This window comes from Eptesicus fuscus, chromosome 5 (assembly GCF_027574615.1).
Source record: "Eptesicus fuscus isolate TK198812 chromosome 5, DD_ASM_mEF_20220401, whole genome shotgun sequence".
Classification (NCBI taxonomy): Eukaryota; Metazoa; Chordata; class Mammalia; order Chiroptera; family Vespertilionidae; genus Eptesicus; species Eptesicus fuscus.
The window spans coordinates 44,056,452-44,079,197 of NC_072477.1; the positions used below are offsets into that span (position 1 = coordinate 44,056,452).

The 22,746-nt window shown below is 43.9% G+C and overlaps 2 protein-coding genes across 4 annotated transcripts in view; one reads left to right on the top strand and one right to left on the bottom strand.

Moving 5' to 3' along the window:
• The first annotated feature begins 2,035 nt into the window (after positions 1–2,035).
• Positions 2,036–14,934, top strand: LCTL (lactase like). 3 transcript variants are annotated; one of them, XM_008139100.3, is made up of 13 exons: positions 2,036–2,153; positions 2,517–2,680; positions 3,355–3,442; positions 3,707–3,816; positions 5,266–5,394; positions 5,498–5,593; positions 6,798–6,852; positions 6,944–7,105; positions 10,370–10,644; positions 11,146–11,272; positions 11,456–11,655; positions 12,694–12,757; positions 14,819–14,934. In XM_008139100.3, exons 1-13 carry the CDS (start codon positions 2,036–2,038, stop codon positions 14,932–14,934), a joined length of 1,704 nt encoding a protein of 567 aa, XP_008137322.2. The 3 variants fall into 3 exon arrangements, with proteins under 3 accessions (XP_008137322.2, XP_054571489.1, XP_054571490.1); XM_054715514.1 differs by lacking the exons at positions 2,036–2,153; positions 2,517–2,680; positions 3,355–3,442; ... (1 more) ...; positions 11,456–11,655; positions 12,694–12,757 and having other exon boundaries at positions 5,305–5,394; XM_054715515.1 differs by lacking the exons at positions 2,036–2,153; positions 2,517–2,680; positions 3,355–3,442; ... (2 more) ...; positions 11,456–11,655; positions 12,694–12,757 and having other exon boundaries at positions 5,305–5,394.
• The window catches only part of ZWILCH (zwilch kinetochore protein), a 38,377-nt gene continuing 29,931 nt past the window's right edge, over positions 14,301–22,746 (bottom strand). Inside the window, exons 16-19 of the mRNA XM_028141867.2 lie at positions 22,648–22,743; positions 20,902–21,014; positions 16,224–16,347; positions 14,301–15,068 (exon numbers count right to left, since the gene is read on the bottom strand). Coding sequence (XP_027997668.1) covers positions 16,253–16,347; positions 20,902–21,014; positions 22,648–22,743 — 304 coding nt within the window. The 3' untranslated portion in view covers positions 14,301–15,068; positions 16,224–16,252. The remainder of the gene's footprint in view (positions 15,069–16,223; positions 16,348–20,901; positions 21,015–22,647; positions 22,744–22,746) is intronic.

Below are 22,746 nucleotides of genomic sequence, written 5' to 3' on the forward strand. Positions count from 1 at the left end.
GGTCTGGGGCCTCTTTTAGCACTTGGTGGGGACTCAGGAAGTGTGAGGGAAAGGATGGAGGTGGTGGGGTTACTCAGCAACCCCACCCTTCATTGCATATTTGCTGAGGGACCAGCCCTGGCATCCACTCCAAGAAGCAGACTTACTCTGCCCCATGAATATGCCTGGGCGCCTCAGAGTCCAGGGGGAGAAAGCCTTCATCCCCTTTGGCAGTGGAAGCCCAAGGGAGCCCGCTCCAGCCCCCAGCTGGGCCCCTGGGGTGGGGGTGGGGAGAAGGGGCGGTGGGGGTTGTGAGTAGCCCCTGCCTGTGTCCAGACACCTGCCCCCAGGCCTCCCTCAGCAAATCTCTGGAAAACTGCCAGGGAGGCAAGGCCTGGAGCTCAGGGGGGAAATGGTGGAGGAGGGTCCAGTAGAGGTATCAGCCTCAGAGCAGAGTCACCTCCAGACTGGTGTCAGGCAACTATCCTGTCCTTGTCGGGGGGCCGGGAAATCCACACCCTCTCCCCCCATCACGGCTGAGGCTGCTGCTGTTGCACGGGGTGCTGGGAGGATGAAATGGATCAACATGTGAAGAGACCTGGACTGCAGGAAGCACCCAGTAAGTGTTTCTAGAATAATCATTGTGTTATTTAGATTGAACTCAGATGACTGAGCATCAAGTAAGTGCTGGCGCTGGGAATGCTGGGTGAACAAGGCCGGCACACCCTCACCTCCCAGGAGCCTACAAGGGGGCAGGGGCACAGATACACAAACAGCAGACATGGAAGTGCAGGGCTGGAGGGAAACCCACAGCACCTACCTGACCTGGGGATGGGTGGGTCAGGGAAGGCTTCCTGGGGAAGGAGGTGCTGCTGCCCATAGAGGAGCTGAAGGATGAGTAGAAAGAAATGAATCAGCTGTATAGAGGTAAAGCCCTCCCCGTTGGGAGAGCCACCGTGAGGGTTCAGCTAAAGGCAAGAAGAATGTGGGCTGAGCCAGGTGAAGGGAGCAGGCAGGCCTGGTGAATGAGTGAGTGAAGTAATAAATGCAGAGTCCAAAGAGAGGAAGGCAAGGTGGAAAAACCAACTTTACCTTCAATAGTGAGCTCTCTCTGGGAGCGGGGAAGGGTAGACACAGAGACATATGCCCCCACACACAGATTCCCATTCGATAACCTCTGCCTTAAGCTTAGCAGGCTAATGTGTGGCACATCAGGCTCAGAAAGGGTCAGCGGGACCGGGTCACTGCCCCTCTGCCCTGGGAGGGGGCGGCCTGGATTCCCCTGGACCCAGGGCCAAGCTGCCCAGCTGCTGACTCAGGCCCCACTAGCCAGCTCAGCATTCCTGCCCGCCCCACTGAATGGGGCTAATGAAGCTCTTTGTACGGGGTAGGCCACTGACCACGCCCCCAACCAGAGCCTTCGGCAGGGCTATGGGCTCTGCTGTGAGGGGGCCAGTCTGAGAGGCCTGTGGCCACCAGGTGCTGCTCTGGGGGTATCTGGGACCAGGAACAATCCTAGGTAAGCTGGCCAGGCATCAGAGAGGGGATCCCAGTGGGAGGGAATTGCCTGACCCTCAGAACTGGAGCCCCCAGGGTGGTGACCCTGCTCACGGTTCCCGGCTTGAGAATGGGGGGTGTCCATCCCTCTGCGTGCACAGTGTGTAGGTGGGGGTGCTGCCTGCCCCATCACACATTTCTCTAAGGAGAGGTGGTTTCCCGTTAGACCTGGTCTCTCACGAGGTGTGGGCTGGGTCCCCTATCACGCAGGGGGTGGGATTGATTGGGGGCCTTCCCCATCAGACCCAGAGCTCCCCAAGCCCAGCATCCATCTCCTCCTTAGTGCTTCACATCTGCAGGAATTACATCTGGTGCCCAGCCTCAGCCTCCGCTGCTGGGCCCCAGCTGAGCCAACGCTGCTCTGGATAAAGCGCCCTACCTCACATTCTCCTCCCCTCCTGGCCTTTGCCCCAAGCTGGGGTCTGGCCCCCCATCCCTGGCTGTGTGGGCCTACACCTGCCAGGTGTGCTTTTCCAGGAATGGGGGAAGGCCAGGTGCCATGAAGCCAGTGCCATTTGTCACCCTTTGGTGGGTGCTGCTTCTGGTGTCTGGGCTGGGGGCCACCAGGAAGGGATCCCCAGAAGAGGCCTCCTTCTACTACGGAACCTTCCCACCTGGTATGTCCATTCCTCTGTTGGTCTGTCCGTCTGTCTGTCGGCTTGTCCACCTTGGCTGGCTTGCCAAAGGGTTTGGTGTTTTAGCTTCCTGACAGTTAGAATGTGGAAAATAACTCTATGTAGTGTTCTCAAGTAAAAGAGATTCCTAACAGATTTGTTTAGAGTTACTATACAGATAGCATGCTATGAGAGCTAACATTGTGCAAGAAAGTTTTTAATGCATTCTGTCTCCCCCACCTACCCACCCACCCCCTCTCCTAGAGATGGGGAGGGGCTGCCCTGCAGCTGGGAGCACAACCCCTAGTCCCAAGCTGGACAGGGAGTGGGAGCCCCCTGAGTCCAGCCTGGGGTCTCTACTTGCAGGATTCTCCTGGGGTGTGGGCAGCTCCGCCTTCCAGACGGAGGGCGCCTGGGACCAGGATGGGAAGGGGCCCAGCATCTGGGATGCCTTCACGCACAGCGGGAAGGGGAAAGTGCTTGGGGAGGAGACAGCCGATGTGGCCTGTAATGGCTACTACAGGGTCCAGGTGAGTGGAGGGTGTGCGTGTGTGTGGGTGCCAGAGCACGCAGCTAGCTGAGAGGGGGGAAGGGACACACTGAGGGAGCTCATGTGACAATATCAACCCAGTGCTCTGCTGAACACTCCCCTCCAAAGGGGATGGGGCGCGTGGGGCCTGGGGATGGGTGTGTGGGCAGGAGGTAGGAAGGCAGACGTAGGAGGAAAGGAAAGCAGGGCCCCACCTGAATCAGGGCCTTGGTGTGGTACCCAAGTGAGGGGCAGCCGAAGGGCAGGAGTTATGGCCCATAGGCCACAGGGGCCTGAATCCCTGATCCCTGCATGTGAATCAGCCCCTGTGGAGGGAGTGGGACCAGCTCATCCTCAATCCCTCTGCTCAGCACCCTCTCCTCTTCTCTGGATTGACTTTTTTGGGGGAACTCATCACCCAAGTTCATTAGGAATACCCTATGGCCCTCTCAAAGCACCCCATATCCTGCCATTTATTTGACTCTTTCCCCAGGAGGAAGCAGGGGCAGGTGGTATGTATCACACCTATTGTATAGATAAGGAAGCATCTGCTTCCTCACCCACTAGGAGTCTGGACACGAGTAAGCCTTGGCCTGGGTCCCCTCAGTGTGCCCCCTACCTGCCCACCCCAGGGCCCCAGGCAACCCTGCCCTGCCTCCCGCCCTGTCTGCACAGGAGGACATCATTCTGCTGAGGGAGCTGCACGTGAACCACTACCGATTCTCCCTGTCTTGGCCCAGGCTCCTACCCACTGGTGTCCGAGGTAAGCTAGGCAGCCCCTTCCCAGCCCAAGCGTGGCCCCTTTAGGCCATGGAGAGGGAGAGTCTTGGGGAGGGAGACCACGGACACGGTTTCTTATGGCAGCAGCTTTCACAGCTGCAGGTAGCTGGGCTCCCAGGAGTCTATACCACCCCTTTGAGGTTCAAGTGCTGGTGGTCTGAGGCACCTTCAGCCCTACGAATGCTGCATTTCAGAAGGCCAAGGCCACGGTCCTTTCTTGTCAAGCCCCCTTTTATCTCACCTTCAGGTGACCAGGTGAACGAGAAGGGAATCAAATTCTACAGCGACTTCATCGATGCCCTTCTGAAGAGCAACATCACCCCCATCGTGACCTTGCACCACTGGGATCTCCCGCAGGTGAGGGCTGTGCAGGCTCAGAGGCCCCAGGGAGCTCAGCTCGGCAGCAGGGAGCCTGATCTGGGACCTAGGGACGCCAAGGTGGGGGCAAAGCCTGGGGCCCAGACAAAAAGAGGGGAAGGAGTGGAGAAATCTCTCTGACTCACCCGTGGCTGGGAGGTCGCTGGTTTAACTGATGTTTGTAGTAAGTGATTAACTGCGGATTTTGAGGTTTTCCAGAACATTGGTCCTGAAAACAACAAATCAAACTATAAAGAAAAAAACATCTTTTTGAGTAAGACCTGATGACATGCTATAATGAACAAGTTTGTTTAGCCTTTTCCCCCAGTTTGTTTGAGCCAGCGCCATATGTGCTCACATATGAGCCCCAACCCCTCCCCTAGCAGTTTCCATGAAGTCTGAACACGCTTACGAACATCACTGTTAGACATCACTGTTCATTCAACAGGGCCACACAGAGATGACAGCCCAGCCACGCATGTGACCCTGTGCCACAGGGTGGTGGGAAGTCATAGGACAAGAGACATGGCCCCAGGGAGGTGCTGGGAGAAGAATCAGTCTGATCAGTGCTTTGCAAAGCTGGGGCATGAAGTGGGAGGAGGGGTGTTCTGGCTAGAGGGAGCATGGCAAGGAGCAGGGAGCAGCTGGGCAAGTGATTCGGTTAGAGTTTGGGGAGCAGGCTGGAGGGGGCAAGATAGAGATGGGAGGGGCAACTTGCAAGGCCTCAACTGCCGAGCTGAGGCGACTGGGTTTGTTCTATGGGAAGGGAAGTCTCTAAGCTGGGGCTGGGGGCAGAGAGCAGCCTTTAGGCAGATGAACTGGAAACCATCCCCCAGCTCCGTCCTTGGTTGGTTGCCTTCACTTACCTACCCTTTAGCATCCCCTCAAACCCACCAGGGAGAGCTGGTGGGCAATACTGATGGCATGCCGAACCCTGGGAAAGCCTGCCCTAGGGCGGGCGCAGATCCTCTGGCGGGGAGAGAGCCCTCTGCTGAAGGAAGCCGAGCCCTCTCGCATAACAGGCTCCTCTGACGTTATGACAGCGGCCCGGCCCTCAGGATCCCAAACAGAGCTTTCATGCCCAGTACCTTATTTCTTCAGAACTTATATTTAAGATTATTTCCCCATGACCAGGCTTCTTTCCCTTGGCAAATTGTCTTAAATATTCACTCTATCAAGTTCCTTTGAAGCATGAATCTCAAACCTTCCCTGCTCCCAAGGTACTTAACACAGTTCGTCCCCACGTTTACGTACGTTCCATGGTCCATCACTGCCATCATCTTCGAGTCTTAAGTGCTCAACACCCTGCATGGGTGCTGCCCTCTCCTCCGAACATCCCCTGCAGCTGTAATCGCCGCTTCTCCCACACCCTTGGCCAATCGGCTCCAAGTCTTTTCTGAAGACAGACCCTTGGGGCACCGGCTCCTCTCGGCACCCCTCTGTTCGCAGCTGCTCCAGGTCAAGTACGGCGGGTGGCAGAACGCGAGCATGGCCAACTACTTCAGTGATTACGCCAACCTGTGCTTCGAGGCCTTCGGGGACCGGGTGAAGTACTGGGTCACGTTCAGTGATCCGCGGGTAAGCAGGGCCCCTCTCCCGGTGAGGAAACCCACTTCCCAGGCCAGAGCGTTCCCTGCCACTTCTCACAGGCCCCACCGGTCCCCACTTGCCATCCCTGTAGACAATGGCAGAAAAGGGCTATGAGACGGGCCACCACGCACCAGGCCTGAAGCTCCACGGCACAGGCTTGTACAAGGCGGCACACCACATCATTAAGGTGAGGCGGGTCTTTCTGGGAGGGAAGTCTGGGTTCCGGGTGGAGGGACGAGCCCCGGTGTCAGCTCTGCATGCCCAGGGGTCCGAGCCTGAGCTCAGTCCTCTGTGGCCCCACCTCAGAGCCAGCATCTCCCACAGCACTTTCTCACCGTCCACTTTCCTTCCATGGGGACTGGCCAGAGTGTCCTGTCATCCAGTGCTCTGCGGGACACTGAGGCCGGGATGGTGTATGCTGGCTGCTTGCTAGGGCTTACGATCCAGCCAAGGGATGGAGTGCGTGCATGGGAAAATCTGTCCCCCGTAGGTCTAAACTGTCTTGTGTGGAGTGATGACAGGAGTGGGGGAATGACAGTGAACTAGAGGCTAAAAACTTCAATGAATGAGCAGAATTATCTGGAAGACAGTTGGTGAAGGACAGTAGTAAGTTAAGAGTACTCCTCTGATAGCATGGATTTCAAAAGGCCTAGGGTTTTGTTTTTTTCTTAAATATATTTTTTTGATTTCAGAGAGGAAGGGAGAGGGAGAGAGATATAGAAAAATCAATGATGCGAGAGAATCATCAATCAGCTGCCTCCTGCATGCCCCACACTGGGGGTCCAGCCCACAACCCGGGCATATGCCCCAACCGGGAATCGAACCATGACCTCCTGGTTCATAGGTCAACGCTCAACCACTGACCCACGCCGGCCTGGCAAGACCTAGGGTTTTTGAAGGAGGAAGGAGAGATGGTTTAGAAGCAGCAATAAAGAGCAATTGTGAATATTTAAAGGGCAGAGCTCTGGAGACATCAGTGGGTCACTGGGAGAGAATATAGAAAGACGGTAGGCTGGCACATTTTGAATCCCATTTCTCAAGATTGTTCCCGGTGCTTGGTATTTTCCTAGCTTCCTGAGCTCGGTAGGGAAAAAATACTGCCTATTACTCCAGTGGACAACCAGGAACATGAGAAGCTTTAGCAAAAACCTTAGAAATAAAGACACATAGTGGTGGTTTATGTTTATGCCAGATTTAGACCAAGTTTCCTGTATCGTAAAAAAGAGAGTAAGTGCCTCTGGAGGTCAGAGGATGGGAGACTATGGATTGGGATAATCAAGGCTAGACTCATGAAAATGACGGGACTCCACCTGGATCTCTAGAGTTAGGAAGGAAAGGGAGGAGAGAAATGGATGGGTCAGGCCCCTCTGATGAAGTCCTTCCTCTTTCAGGCCCACGCCCAAGCCTGGCATTCTTACAACAGCACATGGCGCAGCCGGCAGCAAGGTGAGCTGCACCGCCACACGTGCTGAGAACCAAGTGCCCGGAGGAGTGCTGGTCATTCCTGACTGCCACCCCTTCTTTCTTTTCCTTTAAGGGCTGGTGGGGATTTCATTAAACTGCGACTGGGCGGAACCAGTGGACACTAATAATCCCAAGGACATAGAAGCTGCCGAGAGATATCTACAGTTCTGCCTGGGCTGGTTTGCCAACCCCATTTATGCTGGTGACTACCCCCAAGTCATGAAGGAGCGTATCGGTGAGCCAAGACCCATTTTAAAACTGCAGATGCCACAGCGACGGTACTGAACTCAGGTGAAATGAGCAAAAGGCAGGGGGGTAGAGCACCCTGGGCTTGGGTGAGGCCCTCAAGAACTGAGAACTGGTTATTAGAATTAGGGCAGTGTGTGTGTGTGTGTGTGTGTGTGTGTGTGTGTGTGTGAGGGGACACCCAAACAAATCCTAGGAAGTTCAAAACCCAGGAGGAAAATGTAGCAGTTCTCCGGGCTGCTCTCTTTTGTGTTCTGCTGTCCTGCCTTTTCCTCCCCATTCCACTCCGTTTTCACTGCAGTGAAGTAGAAGAGAGAAATCAAAGACACAGTCATGGGCGGTGTCAGTTCTTTCTGTCACTTGAGAAATACTTTCCAAGCTCTGGTTTCCAGTGTCAGAGAGGAGAATAAAGATAGGTACAGCGCACATGGTCTTATCAGTTTGGATGCTTTTAAGTGCCACATATCAGAAAACTCCAACTAAAGTCACTTGGAAAGTAGGGAATTTATCATCACCTGAGTCTAGAGAAGGATGATCCAGGGCTAGGTTAAGCCAGCCCTCAGGGATGTCTTTGAGGACGCAGCTCATTCCACCTTTCCCCTCGGCGCCACCTGCTACTCCCTGTGCCACAGACCAGCAGCTCCAGGCATCACATCTCTACACGTCAACACGCAGGGGCAGAAAAAAGGAAATAGCTCTGTCATATCTGTTTTAAGAACAAGAATCTTCCCAGGAAACAGCTTCCACCCAAAGCTGCCCTCACTCCATGCCTTAAAGGACAGGACCACATGCCTTGGAGTGCCCTAGGCCACCAGAGGTAGGACCTCAGAGGCTGGGGTGGGACCATAAAGGACATGGCGCCTGGGAAGAGGGCAAGGAAGACAGGCCTGGGACTACAGGGCAGGCACCCGCAGCGTCTGGCCATAGGAATGTGAATGTATTATCTCTGTGTGATTTAGAGGTATCAGCCCACACCCCACTACAAAAAAGAGACAAGGACGGCATTGAAATAGGTTACAATCTCTCGTAACAAGGCTATCCTGGATGTTTGAGAACTGCCAACATGTCAAAACTTCCCCTTTCTAAAGCACCACTCATCAGACTCATCTGATTCCAACTCTGCCACTAACCAGTGAGTGACTGGTCAAGGTGCTTTGCTTCTCTGGGTGTCAGTTTTATCACATGAAATGAAGGATCAGACAAAACAGTCTCTAAAAACCTCTTGGCAATAGCAGTTCTGTGACACGCCTGTACACATACACGCAAACGCTTGGGAATGACTTCGTCAAGATGCACAAGGAAAAAGTGCTCACGACCACAGTGCGCGTGTTCCTGCGGCACATCCACCGTTCACAGGCGTACTCGCTCTCTCTCCCCGAGGGCATCGCCGGAGCCACACGGGATGGCGCCGAGAGCCAAACTGATTATTTGTCATAGAGCAGTTTTCTTGGGCTTAAGGCCAATCACCCCAGACCCTACCAACTCCACCGTTGTGATAAGTAGAACTGGGCTGAAGTTTTCCTTCATACAATGTGGAAGGAAGGGTCCTCTGAGCAGTTAATATTTTCTTTAGTAGTGAAAGCATCTGCTTGAAATCTTAGTCACAAATTACTTCCAGGCTTCTCAAGCACCTTTTTATTCACAATAAACATATGAACAAAAGTAATTCTATACCAGTGCTGACCAATAGAACTTTTGGTGATGACAGAAATGTTATGAATAATGTATATATATTTACACACAGATATGTAATGATATATACAGATACACATTATACACACACACATATATAATGTATATCTGTGCTGTCCAATGACAGCCTATAGCCATTTGTCTACTAAAATTAAAAATTCAGTCCTTCAGTGTGACTAAATTAAAGATGCAGTCACAACCTGGTCAGTGTTGCTCAGTAGCGCGTCGGCCTGTGCACCAAAGGGTTGCAGATTCAATTCCCAGTCCAGGGCATGTACTTGGGTTACAGGTTCAATCCCAGCCCCAGTCAGGGCCCACGGGGGAGGCAACCAATCCATGTGTCTCTCTCGCATCGATGTTTCTTTCTCTCTCTCCCCCTCTCCCTCCCTTCCACTCTCTCTTAAAAAGAAAAAAAATCAATGTATGTGTCCTGACCAGAGATAGAACCCACAACCTTGGCATATCGGGACAATGTTCTAACCAACTGAGCTACCCGACCAGGGTGTTTCAAATTTTTCTAAGTACAAGAGAGTACAAAGGGAAAAGTCAAGCTTCTGTCCCTCCCCTTCCCCACCACTCCCATCCTCCCCAGAAGGAAGCACACTTCCAGGCATGGATTGTACATGTGTGAGCAAAAGCACTGCTGCTAGTGGTACTTGCTGTCATAGGCAATGCTCTGCATCTTTGTTTCACTTAAACATGTATCTGGGCATTCTTTCCATATTGGTATACAAAGTACTGCCTCATTCATTCTAATGGCTGCAGCTGTACTGACAGATACCCCATCGTTTATTTAACCATTTTCTCCTGATAGACATTTAGATTGTTTCTGACCTTTTGCTACTCAATCACAATGAAGGTCCATGTACATACATCTTTTTACAAGTGTGAATAAAATGTAGGATAAACAGATTTGTAATTGATCAGTGAAAGGACATATACCTTTATAATTATGAAAGCTATGACAAAATTTCCAGCCCTGGCCAGGTAGCTCAGTTGATTAGAACGATGTCCCGATATGCCAAGGTTGTGGGTTCCATACCCAGTCAGGACACATATAAGAAGATATCAAAATGCATAAATAAGTGGAACAACAAACCAATGTATTTCTTTCTCTCAAAAAAAAAATCAATTAAAAAAATTTCTAACACAGAGATGTACCAGCTTACCCTACAGCAATGCATGAACATAACCATATGCCCCCACCTCCCACTGGCTTTCCTGTTCCTTTCCCAGGGGCAATTAAAATTACCAATTTTTGATGTAAGGCATAATATAGGAATCCAACACTACCATTTTCCAGATGGCTACACACTTGTCAACATACCACTTACTGAATAATCTATGAAAGTATTACTTTTAAGCAATACAAACTTTTAAATTTTTGGATCGTATTCAAATGTCAAAAATTCCAGTTTGAAAAGCTAAGGTTACATTTTCCATACAAATGAATCCCAAAGCCCAGGATCTGGATAAAAGGTTTTATGTCAACATGCCAGTATCATCATGGTACATAAAAACGACTGTGAGAATCATTGTTAATTTCTTTCTCTCTCAACAGGAAGGAAGAGTGCAGAGCAAGGCCTGGATGTGTCGAGGTTACCTGTGTTCTCACTCCAGGAAAAGGGCTACATTAAAGGCACATCTGATTTCTTAGGATTAGGTCATTTTACGACTCGGTACATCACAGAAAGGAACTACCCCTCCCGCCTGGGGCCCAGCTACCAGAACGATCGTGACTTAGTAGAACTGGTTGACCCAAACTGGCCTGATCTGGGGTCTCAGTGGCTACATTCTGTGCCGTGGGGATTTAGGAGGCTCCTCAACTTTGCTCAGGTGATTATAACATTAAGCTATTTACTGGTAAAAGGCATTTTTGACCAGAATTCATGGTCTTAGAGCTTAAGCACAGGTGCTTACATTTAAAATTAACAACACAAAACAAATGCAATTACTCATACCTCAGAGGCTAATATAGACCTTACAGACTAATGCCTACTATAAATAAGCATTTCAATGTATATAACTGTAGCTAAAAGTCTTATCCCACATTTAGTTATTTTGCTGCCCTTCTCACCTGAAATGGAATATGTGGAAAGAACAAGTTGTGAATATATTCTTTCTACAATGATGATGATTTGAGAAACATATTCTTTCATATGAACTTGCCCCCTGCCTGCATTTCTCTAAACGTGCGAACTGGCATTTACTAAACACTAAACACTCTCAAGTAAAATATGGCAGGCTTGAACATGTGTGTCAATAGGTACCTCAGACTCAGAAACCCACCTGTAAGTTGGATTTTTAAAGATATTTGTTACTATGACTCACTTTCAGACTCTATATGGTGATCCTCCCATATATGTGATGGAAAATGGAGCATCGCAAAAATTACACTGTACTCAATTATGTGACAAGTGGAGGATTAAATACCTTAAAGGATATATAAATGAAATGTTAAAAGGTGAGATACAAACCAAGACTGTCTTCACATATTTTTCTATTTAACTTGAACAAAATTTGATAATACACATGGTTGACTAAAACTTGTTTCTAAATCTCATAAATGAAAAGATCTAAGATTATCTTCATATTACTTTTCCAAGTAAATGTAATACATTAAATATGGAATAAAATGTCTTTGCAGCTATAAAAGATGGTGCTAACATAAAAGGGTATACTTCCTGGTCTCTGTTGGATCAGTTTGAATGGGAGAAAGGATATTCAAATAGATATGGATTCTACTATGTCGAATTTAACAACAGAAATAAGCCTCGGTATCCAAAAGCTTCAGTTCAATATTACAAGAAGATTGTCACTGCCAATGGCTTTCCCAATCGGAGAGAGGTAGGACTAACCCACGTTACTCATTCTGGGTTTTAGAAGACCTGGGCAGCTGGGCACACAGTTTGGCAAGCACCTCTCTCCCCCGTCCTCCATGTGTGTGGGAGCATGGCCTTTCGTCTCTGACCTACCTCACACAGCCTCTTTGCTCATTTGCTTAGAACAGGGTAAGCACACATTAACATCAATCCTAACATGCAGAACATTAAGGGCAGACTATGATAATGTAGGAGTCCTGTTTGCTTTAGGTTGTATTAGTCAATAAAGACTTTAAGTTAAATGTTCTTCTAAATCAGGGGTCCTCAAACTACGGCCCTCGGGCCACATGCGGCCCGCCAAGGACATTTATCCGGCCCGCTGGGTGTTTTTGCCGCCGCTGCCTGTCCTGCTTAGCAGCCAACTTAGCAGTATGCATAGGAATTTGTTCATAGTTTTTTTTTTTAAACTATAGTCTGGCCCTCCAACGGTCTGAGGGACAGTGAACTGGCCCCGTTTAAAAAGTTTGAGGACCCCTGTTCTAAATGTTATATCCTAATGTAAATAAATATTGCAAATTCTTTAAGAGACATAAAAAGTCAAGTCAAATGTTCATTTCTTTCCCCACCAAATGGCAGAGTCATACAGATGCACTGGTTCCAAAATGAGATTAAAAATAATTAAATGTAATAATCCTTTAAAACATACCAAACATTTTCAATAACATATAATTTTTTCTATCAGCTCTTTATGTTGCTGTACCTAATGACAGGGAATAGAAAATGTAATTTAGAGTGTCTTAATAAAAGTAATTTTTACAAATTTCACTTAGTTACTAACATTCTTTTAGGGTGACCCCAGTGAGACGTGGAAGCAGTGACTGATAGCTATCAGGCATTCTCTAGTTTTGCATTACTAGGAAAGCACTAGATTATAAGCTCCTTAAGAATAACGACTGTGTTTTGACCCCTCACAATGACACACATAGTTATTTAATTAATGTTAACTAATTTAATCTACAAGCAGATTAAAAACAACATTAATTACCAAGCGGCTTTTTATTAGGTGGAAAGTTGGTACTTCAAAGCCTTGGAAACTTGTTCTATCAACAATCAGATGCTTGCTGCAGGTGAGTATATTTTAACTCTTCCCTTTGAGAATTAAACTACATAATTATATAGATAATGACATTGCCAAAATCTCAAAATGTGGACCTACCCTATGTCAATCTTCCAAACCACATAATTAAAAAATAATCTATTTTGAGACAATTACAAATGTCTATTTTATAAGCATTTAAAATCATATTTTAAAAACTTACCAGAAAGAGAAATCTATCCACTTTATTCTTATTCTCCCTGAATCATATTGTAAACTTATAAATCTATAAGTTTTGTTATAGTAGGCTTTGTGGAAAGGGGAAAATTCAACCATTATACCAAATGAAATAAAGAAAAGTCAAAGAACACTATATATTTTATTCACTCATTCAGAAAGTAATTGTTAAGTACTCACTTTTAGGAAGGGGGTGTTTTAACCTCTGGGGATACAGCAATGAACAAAACAAGGTCCCTGACCTCATAAAAGGCTTTTTTTCTTTTTTGTCTTTATGTTTTTATTGACTTCAGAGAGAGGAAGGGAGAGGGAGACAGAAACATCAATGAGAAAGAATCATTGATCAGCTGCCTCCTGCATGCCTCCTACTGGGAAACGAGCCTGCAACCCAGGAATGTGCCCTCACAGGGAATTGAACTGTGACCTCTTGGTTCATGGGTTGACGCTCAACCACTGAACCACACTGGCTGGGCAGAAGGCATCATTTCTTATGCAATGGGATTTTAAAAGCTCAGAGAGGTAGAATAATAAGAAATGCCAACACATATCATTTGTTTCTTTGAATTTTGTCATTTCTTTACAAGGGCAGAGAAATACACTTTCTGGTTTTTAAAAATAGATATTTATTTTTTTTATTGATTTTAGAGAGGAAGGAAGAAGAGATAAAAACATTAATGATGAGAGAAAATCATTGATCGGCTGTCTCCTGCACACCCCACCCTGGGGATTGAGCCAACTCGGGCATGTGCCCTCACCGGGAATTGAACCGTGACCTCCTGGTTCATAGGTCTATGCTCAACCACTGATCCACACTAGCCAGGCTAAAGATGTGTTTTAATGAACACATCTTTAATGTGGTATCAGAGGTGGAAAGTGCTAGACCAAACCCTACCAATTCAGCTATTTTTGTAGGCTAATATACCACTGTACCCATCCCCCTTCCCACATCTAAATAACCAGGCAATATTAAGGATGATTTCCATTAAACTAAAATAAACTTTTATCATAGTACATACATGATGGAGAATTTGTTGAGCTTATAAGCTCTTTAAGAGCAGGGCCTGTGCCTTATTCACCTTGGTAACCAGGGTGACTGCATAAAACCTAAAGGCAGGTATTGTATCAGTGTCCACTACTATATTCACATACATTAAATATGCTTAACATTTAACTCTTCAGGAGTAACTATGTTAACTATGTCGCAATAAAGAAATGCCTATACCTTTTAACTCTTTGCACTCGCTAGCTTTTTTCTTGATTCCTTTATTCTACTCGGGATTTAATTTTTTAAATACCCCAGATTTTACAAAGCGCGGCAGTAGAATAAAAAACTGGAGTTTCTTTTCATACAAACTTATTTATTTGGATTTTTTAATATTTCAAATTATTGATACATTCAAAGAGTAATTTTAATCTCTATGCTAACCGTGTCGAGTCACACTCGACATCCGAGTGCAAAAGGTTAAGATATACAGTAACATCTTTGAAAGGCTGGAAATGTTTCCTAAGGATTTTTCTTTCACAAATTCCCCCAGTGAAAATTATAAAGCCATGGGATATAGCTGCTAATATTCTGAGATTAATTATGGTCCGCACAAGGATTAATACACACTTAAGACTTTATTACAATACCTATGGAAGAATCAAATTTAGGCATTCTTTATCCTGTTTTCTGAAATATTTTCCAAATACCTCACATAATCTTTTATAACGTTTAATTCTTTAATAGCAAGTGATAATAATTAGAAAGTGTAATGCCATTTTCCAAGTTTTTCCAGTACAGCTAAAGCTTTCAGGATGAAACTATACTTGCTAAAATGATCACATTCCCTTTTGTGGTGGTGTTCCATTTCAGAGCCTTTGCTAAGTCATATGCAGATGGTGACGGAGATCGTGGTACCCACAGTCTGCACCCTCTGTGTACTAATCGCTGCAGTTCTCCTAATGTTCCTCCTTCGGAGCCAGAACTGAGACAGGGTTACTCATTTTGCAGCTTCATCTTTCAGTAATCTTCCGGCTCTTCCTCCATTTTCTGCTTCAAAAATTTACATTATCTATTTCAGGCTCTGTAGTAATTTTTTTCTTTTTGCTTTTTTGGGCTTATGCTGGGATTTAAGAATTAAAAAATAAAAATAAGCATTTAATAAATAAAATAAAAATCACCTGTCATCTTACCCTTCTCAAAATTAAAGTTAGGATTTTGCTGTCTAATATGCACCTATTTTCTTTTTTTGGAACCTATTTTCACTTTGCAAAAAGAGATCACAGTGTACAAACTGTTTTACAACTTGAGTTTTAAGCCTGTCCAGAAACATAACTTTAATGTAGAAATGAATGCCATCTAAGTACTGTCTTACACATGATGGATAGTCAATCATCTATAGATAACAATCCTTTCAGTTTATAAATCCTACAAGGCAACCAGGGAAAAGCTTAGGTGGGTACCAAGCAAATGAGCACATAATTTCCTAATATCAATATCTCGAAGAAATATAATTAATTTATATATCTTTTCTTTAACTAGTTATTTTGCTTTTTAAAATTAGAATTAATTTTATTCTTAACTATGCTAAAATTAATCTCCATTTATCTGAGGACAAAACATGGCTTAAGAAGGCATAATATCAGGCATTTTACTCATTATCTGATTACTCATTATTTAATGTTGTTTCTGAAACACAAAAACAGTAAGATAGTAGGAATGCTATTCCATTAATTCTTTTTTTAAACATTTATTGTTTAAGGTATAACAAATAGTAGTACATATGTCTCCTTTTTTTTTCCCCCATTGACCCCCGCCCCCATTAATTCTTTTGGTTGGTTAATACCTTCTCAAATTAAACATTTTTAAAATCGGGTTTAGTCTTACAATTGGGCTGGGATAAAATTGCTTTTAACAATCTTTGTTTTCAATGTCAAACTGATGTACCTGTCCAGTGTTTTTCTCTTCCATTAATATTTTTTAAATCAAACTCTCTTTCTACTCTATATCCAGCTTTAAGGTACAACAATATTTCCACTAAAAAAAACTGTTTTTGTTTCCCTGGTTTTAGAATTAAACTGACCTAGTAGGTTGACTACAGAAAGTAGACAGGAAATTAAAGACTTACACTGCTCAGTAACATTTGGTAAGTCTTTTATATGATTACTGACAATCTATATTCCTAATGTATTAAGTCAGCATTTATGTTGTAGGGAAAAAAAACATAAGGTATTTAACACATTACAAAGTATTCAGAGAGAACAAAAAGTGAACATACCACCTGATAGAGGAGCCCATCAGCACCCTTCACTTGAAATGCACCTGGCTGCAGGTAACCATGGTAGTAAAGGATATCCTTTCTTCCAGGCTACTGTTTAATATTGATTCAGAAAAATCTGTAACTAGAAAGATAGTGAGATCAGAATTGTTTACACCCTGCTGACTTTTCTACCATGTATACTGCTGAATTTTACAATAATAGAGGGGTAGCCTGAATGGTGTGTCTTCTACTTTAAGAGAATTTGTTAGACAAAAAGCAGCAAGAACAATTCCTTTAAGTAGTAAACACTCTTGGTGCACTGAAAACATGACTAAACAAATTAAAAATATAAAGCAGATTTTTAAAAAATTATACATTTTTAATTTGGTTTATTTGTTTGTGCCTCATCCACTACAGTTAAATAATTTTTTCCAATCTTAAACAGGTATCTCAGAAAAAATATTCTACCTAGGATTTGTAGTCTTAGGGTTAGACACATATCTGTTTTTTCCTCCTGAAGTCTGTTGTATTTCAAAATAAATGTACAACTAGCATTTAGATGAGATTATGTGCACTTTCTTGTGGGTCAACATTTTGGTTTCCATAGTCTCACCATTATCAACAATCATTTCCTGAACATCCTCTGGGTGAGCAGCACTCTACTAGACACTGTCTTTTTCCCCCATTAGCTCCAAATCATTATTCTCTCTTCCCATGGCAGATAAAGGTACATTTTTCTCTCTCAAGTCTTCCTGCTTTTGATATCAACTGTTCTACTCAAGAGTATCATACCACTAGATATCTTGAAAAACTAGTATTCAACCAAAGTGTTCAGTCCAATGAAATAGAAAGTCTAACATCTTAAATACATGTGACCTTTAGAAAAAAAAAATCATTACTGGGCTTTAATATTTACAATCAGGGCTTTGTTTGAATATAAATGAGGTCCTCCTTCAATAGTGGGTCTTGTTTTGGGCCAAAAGTCACTGAATAATTTCTAGACAAACACATCAAGAATATATGATGGTTAGAAGAGGTTATATTATCCAAGCCACAATGAAGTTTGAGTGTGTTTCTAAGCACACAATTTCATTTATTTACATAAAATTTCTTTTAAAATTTTTATTTCCATAGGACTCATTACACCAATGCATTAGCAAATTATTTTAACTCTAACATTAAAAATCATTTTCACCCTTTTTTTGAAGCGAACTGCATCAAAAAGACTGAAAGATACGTTCAGTATACTTCACTTATTCAGCATCATTGGAAAAAGGTGTTTAATGTTGCATGAATTTCCTCATGACAGAGGTCATTTAATCTTTAAAATTTTAAAACGGCATTTCCAAAAATACATCACATATGTTCATGTGTTTAAAACTTACTTTTTAATCATAAAAGTAATATATCTTAAAAAAAAACACACAAAACACTAGCAACAACATATGTAGATAAAATAAAATGTTTAAGTTGGTGGTTCTCAACCTTAAGTTGCACAAGGGAGAACTTTAAATATTAATGATTTCCAGGCTCTCCTTCCAGAGATTCCAATTTACTTGGTCTGGGTATAAGAACTTTAAACTTTAAAAATTCCCCAGATGATTCTAACGTTCAGCCAAAGATGAGAATCACTCCTGCCCTCACCATGCTACACCTCAGGAATTTGGGGGTATCCTTCCAGACCTATGCCTGTCTTCATGTTTTCTCCAGTATTTTGCTACTGCAAACATTATGTACTGCAATCAATAATCTTGTTCATAGGTCTTTTTGCACATCTATGATAATAAAAGGGTAATATGCTAATTAGACTGGACATCTTTCAGGCTGGCAGGGGAGGGCAGTTAGGGGTGATCAGACCATCAGGGGAGAGCAGTTAGGGGTGATCAGGCTGGCAGGGGAGCAGTGAGGGGGCAATCAGGCCAGCAGGGGAGGGCAGTTAGGGGCAATCAGGCTGGCAGGGGAGGGCAGTTAGGGGTGACAGGCTGGCAGGCAGAGGCAGTTAGGGGCAATCAGGCTGGCAGGCAGAGGTGGTTAGAGGTGATCAGGCAGGTAGGCAGGAGAGTGGTTAGGAGCCAGCAGTCCCGGATTGTGAGAGGGATGTCCGACTGCAGGTTTAGGCCCGATCCCTGTGGGCCTCTAGTCTGGTTATATGTGTGGAATAAGTTCCTATTAAAGAAATTGCTGGACCAAAAAATGTATTCTTGTAAAATTTTGGTGGATATTGCCCTCCAAAGCTGTACAACTTTACACTCCAAACAGCAATGTGTGAGGTTGACTGACTGCCTGTTCCTCCATGTCCTTGGCAGCACTGACACCTAACTTTTTGATCTTTGCCAAACTGATAGGTGAAGGTAAGTAACATGACGTATAACATAAATTTGCACTTCTCTGATTATATAGAGTTGAGCACCTTTTATTTATTTATTTTTAAATATTTTTATTGATTTCAGACAGGAAGGGAGAGGAAGAAAAAGATAGAAACATCAGTGATGAGAATCATCGATTGGCTGCCTCCTTCATGTCCTACACTGGGGATCGAGCCAGCAACCCAGGCATGTGCCATGACCAGAATCAAACCATGACCTCCTGGTTCATAGGTCAATGCTCAACCACTGAGCCATGCCAGCTAAGCTGAGCACCTTTTATTTTTACTTTTTGTTGTTGTTGTTAATACTCACCGAGGATATTTTCCATTGATTTCTTTTAGATAAAGTGAAAGGGCAGGGGAGAGATAGAGAGAAACATCTATGTGAGAGAGACACATCGATTGGTTGCCTCCTACATGCGCCCCAACCAGGTGGGAATTGAGCTTGAAATTGAGGTACATGCCCTTGACCAGAATCAAACCCTTGACCAGAATCGAATCTGTGTCCCTTCAGTTCAAGGGCCGACACTCTATCCACTGAGCCAAACCAACTAGGGCAGCACCTTTTAGTTTTGTTTTTTATTTAAATATTTTTTCAGAGCAGAAGGGAGGATAGAAACATCAATGATGAAAGAGAATCATTGATCAGCTGCTTCCTACATGCCCCCTACTGGGGATCAAGCCTGAAACCTGAGCATGTGCCCTGACTGGGAGTTGAACCTCCTAGTTCAGTGGTCAGCAAACCGCGGCTCGCGAGCCACATGCGGCTCTTTGGCCCCTTGAGTGTGGCTCTTCCACAAAATACCACGTGCGGGCGCTCACATACAGTGCGATTGAAACTTTGTGGCCCATGCGCAGAAGTCGGTTTTCGGCTCTCAAAAGAAATTTCAATTGTTGTACTGTTGATATTTGGCTCTGTTGACTAATGAGTTTGTCGACCACTGTCCTAGTTCATGAACCTCCTAGAACTTCCTAGACACTCAACCACTGAGCAACACCGGCCAGGCATCACCTTTTATTTTTAAAATGACATTTGAATTTCCTTTCTGTTGAACTGTCCATATTACTTGATTATTTTTTTTATTGAGTTATTAATATTTTTCTTACTGATGTGAAATTTACTAGGGAATGTAGCCCCTTTTCTGAACTTGAGCTACAAATTTCTTTTCCTAATTTGTCATTTGTCTGTTGTTTTGCCTCCAGTATTTTTTGCCATGCAGAAATTTTTTTATTTTTATATAGTTTATTTTCAATTGTTTATATAGATTTCATGTTTTATATCACACTTAGAAAAGACAGCATGATTTTAACTGATGATTTTCAAGAAAATTCTTTCAGTTTCTTTGGGACTTATACAGTTCAGCCATATGAATAGAGAAGTTTCCATTCTATTTGAGAGAAGTTTCCATTATGCTTGAATTAAAATATATTTTGGGGAGAAGGATAAAATATATTTTGGGAAAATATATTCTGGAAATAATTTTGCAAGGTATTAATCGCTTAAATAGGACTATTTGTATTCTCAGCAGTAGTTAACTATAGGCGTTTGAAATCTTCTTGGATTTTGTCTTACAACCACTAGATTTGATTTTGGATAATACTTGCAATATTTTAATTCAGTCATTTAAGACCTATACAAGTAGAAGACTACAGCACCATACAATTCACATGTGTGAAGATGACAGTTTTATATGTGTCTAACGAAGGAGGAAGACTTGATAGGCCAGCTAATTACACCAGGAGCTAAAAAACATTCTTTGATAGAATACTAGAAACCTCAACCCTTATTCCAGACACAGAGAAGACATTTGGGCAGAAATATCACTATTTTAAACAGTGCACAAAAATGTGAAGTATGGCATTTCAATCTTTTAACTTATTTTTATTCCTACTGCTTGATCTCTTTTAATAAAAGCTCCTCTATCCAGGATAACGAAAAAAAGCACTCTTTCATGATTTCTTTTTTCAGAATAAATATGTTTACATGTAGAGTTTAGGAAAATCATTTAAAATTGGGCACAAGAGCCCAGCAGGTGTGGCTTCGTGGTTGAGCATCGACCCATGTACCAGAAGGTCGTGGTTCGATTCCCAGTCAGGGCGCATGCCGGGGTTGCGGGTTCGATCTCCAGTAGGGGGTATACTGGAGGCAGCTGATCAATGATTCTCTCTCATCGATGTTTTTATCTCTCTCCCCCTCTTCCTTCTTCTCTAAAATCAATAAAAACATTTAAAAATATTCAAATTGAGCACAAGACCTATAATAATAATCTCTACCAGTAAAATTTTATTTTCATTTTCAATTTCTCTAAATAGATTACAAACCATATTTACCAGATTTGTGACAATTCAGATGGTCTACAGGTAGACTGTCACTCAGTTGCCAAACTGTTTTCACTTTTTTTTGACCACTATTTATTTCCACTCTCCATTTCTGTGGCTTCTCACTAAGAAAATAAAAAACATCAAAGAGAAAAGGTAGTTATTTCCTTTCTTTCTTCCTTCTACAGTCATTAGTGAAATCCTTATGTGATAAGCACTAAGGAAGAAGAGACAAACAGGTCAGAATTCTAAATTTCAGATTTTAGAGGACACTGAAGTTGGGGGTTCACTTCTAAAAGGCATTTAGAAACATGGGTCTGAAGCTCAGGAGATGCTGGAGATATGGGTTATGAATTATTAGCCCAGCCCTGGCCGGTTTGGCTCAGTGGATAGAGCGTCAGCCCGCGGACTGAAAGGTCCCAGGTTCGATTCCGGTCAAGGGCATGTACCTTGGTTGCGGCACATCCCCAGTGGGAGGTGTGCAGGAGGCAGCTGATCGATGTTTCTCTCTCATCGATGTTTCTAGCTCTCTATCTCTCTCCCTTCCTCTCTGTAAAAAATCAATGAAATATATTAAAAAAAAAAAAAAAAGAATTATTAGCCCAGAGGAATTGAAACCTTGAGTGTGAATGTAATCACCCAGGGAAGATAGAAAGTAAGAAGAAGTCAGAGAATATAGAGTTCTGGTGAAAACTTACATATAAAAAGCAGACAGAGGAAGGAGAAATTGATAGGAAACTATTCTCAGTCTAGGAGGTGGACCAGAGAGTTAGAATTAAAATTAAGACAGAATGCAATGTCACAGAAACAGAGGAAGGGAAAGGTTCCAGAAAGCAATTGTGTTAAACTGCCTTGTAGTGCTTACTGAAGGAGAAAGAATTGGTGGGCTAGCTAATTGCACAAGGAGCTAAAAAACATTGTTGTATTGGCAAGTGTCCACTGCATATGGTAATTAGAAAGACACTAATAAGCCCTGGCTGGGTAGCTCAGCTGGTTAGAGCACTGCCCTGATATATAGGTTGCAGGTTTGATCCCCAGTCAGGGCACATACAAGAATCAACTGATGAATGCATAAATAGATGGAACAACAAACTGATGTTTCTCTCTCTCCCTCACTCTCTCTCTCTCTCCCTTCCTCTATCTCCTCCTAAAAACTAAATAAAATAAAATAAATCTTAAAAGAAAAAAGAAAGCCACTGATGGCCTCTGCCAGAGCAGTTTCATGGGAGTGCTGGGGTTTCAATAAGAGGGAACTAAAGAGAGGGAGGGTATAAATAAGAGTGACTTTAGTATAAGAGAAAGTTCAAGTGTATTATATGCTGAGGGGAGACCATCATTTGAGGCAAACTCAAGTCTTCACATGGATGGCTAATCTGTCTTCTTAGCCTCACAGTTCTCTACCTCCTCAATCCCTTCCTCTTCTCTCACTCCCACTGCCATACCTTAGATTTTATCATTACCCTGATCACTCTTTTTCCACTGTCATTTCCTTTCTGGTTATACTTTCTACCCTGTTCAGCAAAGAAATTACAAATTGAGAGAAAAATGAAAGACTAGAGGCGCAATGGTCGAAAGAGAGTAGACAAAAGGTCTGGGAGAAGGCAGGGCAGAGGGGGAACTATCAGACTATGAGCAGAGAGGGGGTAAGATGATAAAGGTTTCAGAGGAGAAGCAGCACTGGGTCCTGGGGAACAGACACCAAAACTGCCTGGAATCATGACCGGACTTAAAGTACAATTTAATTATTAAATTGCTTACCTTTGATATAAATTTTTTACAGCAGTTGGTCTGACTGGCAGCTGAAAATTATGTTGCTCATCAAGAGGATTTTGTTTATAATATTTTATGCAGGATCTA

What these genes read in the sequence shown, in the direction of transcription:
- LCTL (XM_008139100.3), top strand. Translation starts at nt 2,036, where the DNA reads ATGAAGCCAGTGCCATTTGTCACCCTTTGGTGGGTGCTGCTTCTGGTG. An exon ending in CCTACCCACTGGTGTCCGAG is followed by an intron (nt 3,443 to 3,706) that starts GTAAGCTAGGCA and finishes TCTCACCTTCAG; the next exon opens with GTGACCAGGTGAACGAGAAG. An exon ending in GGCTCCTCAACTTTGCTCAG is followed by an intron (nt 10,645 to 11,145) that starts GTGATTATAACA and finishes ACTCACTTTCAG; the next exon opens with ACTCTATATGGTGATCCTCC.